Below are 1,954 nucleotides of genomic sequence, written 5' to 3'. Positions count from 1 at the left end.
CAACAACAACAACAACAACAACAACAACAACAACAACAACAACAACAACAACATTCTAAATGTCATTTAAGGGACTGGTTCATTTTCTTGTGGTCTGTTTTCCAGGGTACATGATGGTTCGCGGTTCTGACAACAACGTGGCCAAGTCATTCTCTCTACGAATGAAGTCAACACTTACGAAACGTGGCGTGCACGTCAAGACATCAGGTTATAGGGTGAGTTCTCCATAGCGTCAGGGTCTTGACCGGGCTGGGTTCAAGTTTGATTTGATTATGGGTAAAAGCTGCGCCTGGATTTGGGTTTGTCTCTGTTTCTAGTATGGGTCTTGTCTATCTGGACCTGGTCTATCTGGATTTAGTCTATCTGAATCTGGTCTATCTGGATTTGGTCTGTATAGATCTGATCTGGTTTTGCATCTAAATCTGGTTTGGGTTTGTATCTGGATTTTGTCTTGCATTGTATCTGGATTTGGTCTAGTAGATCTGGTCTGGTCGGGAATTGTTTCTGGAACTGGTCTATCTGGATCTTGCCTGAGATTACATCTGGAATTGGTCTATCTGGATAGGGTCTGGATTTTATCTAAATCTGGTCTGGGGTTATATCTGGTATCTTCTGAGATTATATTTAATACATCTGCTCTTAGTATGAATTTGTTCAGGTCTATGTCAGTTCTATATTTTGGTATGTAACTTTGTCTGGGTATGGAACCGAACGTTTTTATTGTTATTCTTTGTTGTTGTTTTTTTCTTTGTTCGTTTTTTCTTTGTTTTGTTTTGCTTTTGTCTTTCATTTTTGCTTATCTAGAATTTTATCTGATCTGGTACAAGTCTGATATAGTCTGCTGTGGGTCTGAATGTTAAATAAAGTGCAGCGGAATTTGGGTTTGTGTAAGTTCAGAGCAGACAGATATTCTTTCTCACAGTAACATATTTCACATATTATCAGTTTAGAGCAAGTCACAAGCTATCTGAAGAGGAAGCTTTGTATCTAGGGTCGTCATTCTCACCTTTTCATCTCTAGTTCTTTCTTTGTGGTGGTCCCGTTTTCATTGAGGGAATTCTTTATGCTGTTATCTCTTCCCACCTGTCTCCCCCCCCCTCCTTCTCTCTCTCTCTCCCTCTCTCTCCCCTCGATTTTTGTGACACTGTCTTCTTTGTCATGGGCTATACCGACATAACTCGTGTTATCTTCTCAGTGACGTGTCTATATATGACGAGTACCTCAACACGTCATTAGTCCTTGGCATTTTTTTCGCCTCTGTTATCTGATTATAGTCTCGGGGGTTGCTGAATGTAATAAATCTATTAAATATATCCGCAAGAAAACAAAATCTGGTTTGGGGAAAAGCCGGGGAAGGGAGAGGGGGGAGGACAAAAGGCGCAATGTTCGAAATAAAGAACAACGCCCAAAAACAGATGTGTATGTTTTTAAATGTACATGAGTGATAGTTTACCGTTTATTGCTTTCATTCTACCTTCTTCTTTTGTCTCACCATTTAAGTGGGCCTCGTTTCCCACCTTCTTAGAAAGAATAGGCTGTATTAACAAATGTGGGACTAGTAGGGCGCTCAACTTGCATACAAAAGCAAAACGTCGTTGTACGACCCTAACCGTGTGTGCTCCTGATTAGGTCAAACACTTTTTTTCCGCCTGATAATTTGTTATTCTCAATACTAACTACTAGATTATATAGGTGATGCAATAATAAGTTGTTTTTTGAAATAGCAATAAATGAATAACGAAAAAAACATTAGAGACCACTCTACTCAAAATTTTGAGCAATTCTGAAGGATAACAAGAAAGAAATTACAACTCTTTGTCAGTTGTTGTTGTTTTTTTTAAATAAAGTGTTAGACCTTATCTGTTGGATACACAGATAGAGTCGGACAACGAGGAAAAGATATCAGCCAGCAGTGCTACTTTTTCACAGCTCCCCCTACCCCTTTCCCCTCCCC

The 1,954-nt window shown here is 39.4% G+C and overlaps 1 protein-coding gene across 1 annotated transcript in view; it reads left to right on the top strand.

The window, feature by feature from the left end:
- Positions 1 to 1,954, top strand: part of LOC101850376 — a 31,333-nt gene that overhangs the window by 13,722 nt on the left and 15,657 nt on the right. The window contains exon 5 of the mRNA XM_013079363.2: positions 106 to 215. Within this exon, the coding sequence (XP_012934817.2) occupies positions 106 to 215 (110 nt within the window). The remainder of the gene's footprint in view (positions 1 to 105; positions 216 to 1,954) is intronic.

Source organism: Aplysia californica, unplaced genomic scaffold (genome assembly GCF_000002075.1).
Source record: "Aplysia californica isolate F4 #8 unplaced genomic scaffold, AplCal3.0 scaffold00003, whole genome shotgun sequence".
Classification (NCBI taxonomy): Eukaryota; Metazoa; Mollusca; class Gastropoda; order Aplysiida; family Aplysiidae; genus Aplysia; species Aplysia californica.
The sequence above is the reverse complement of the archived record's forward strand: the minus strand, read 5'-3'. Positions and strand labels throughout refer to the sequence as shown.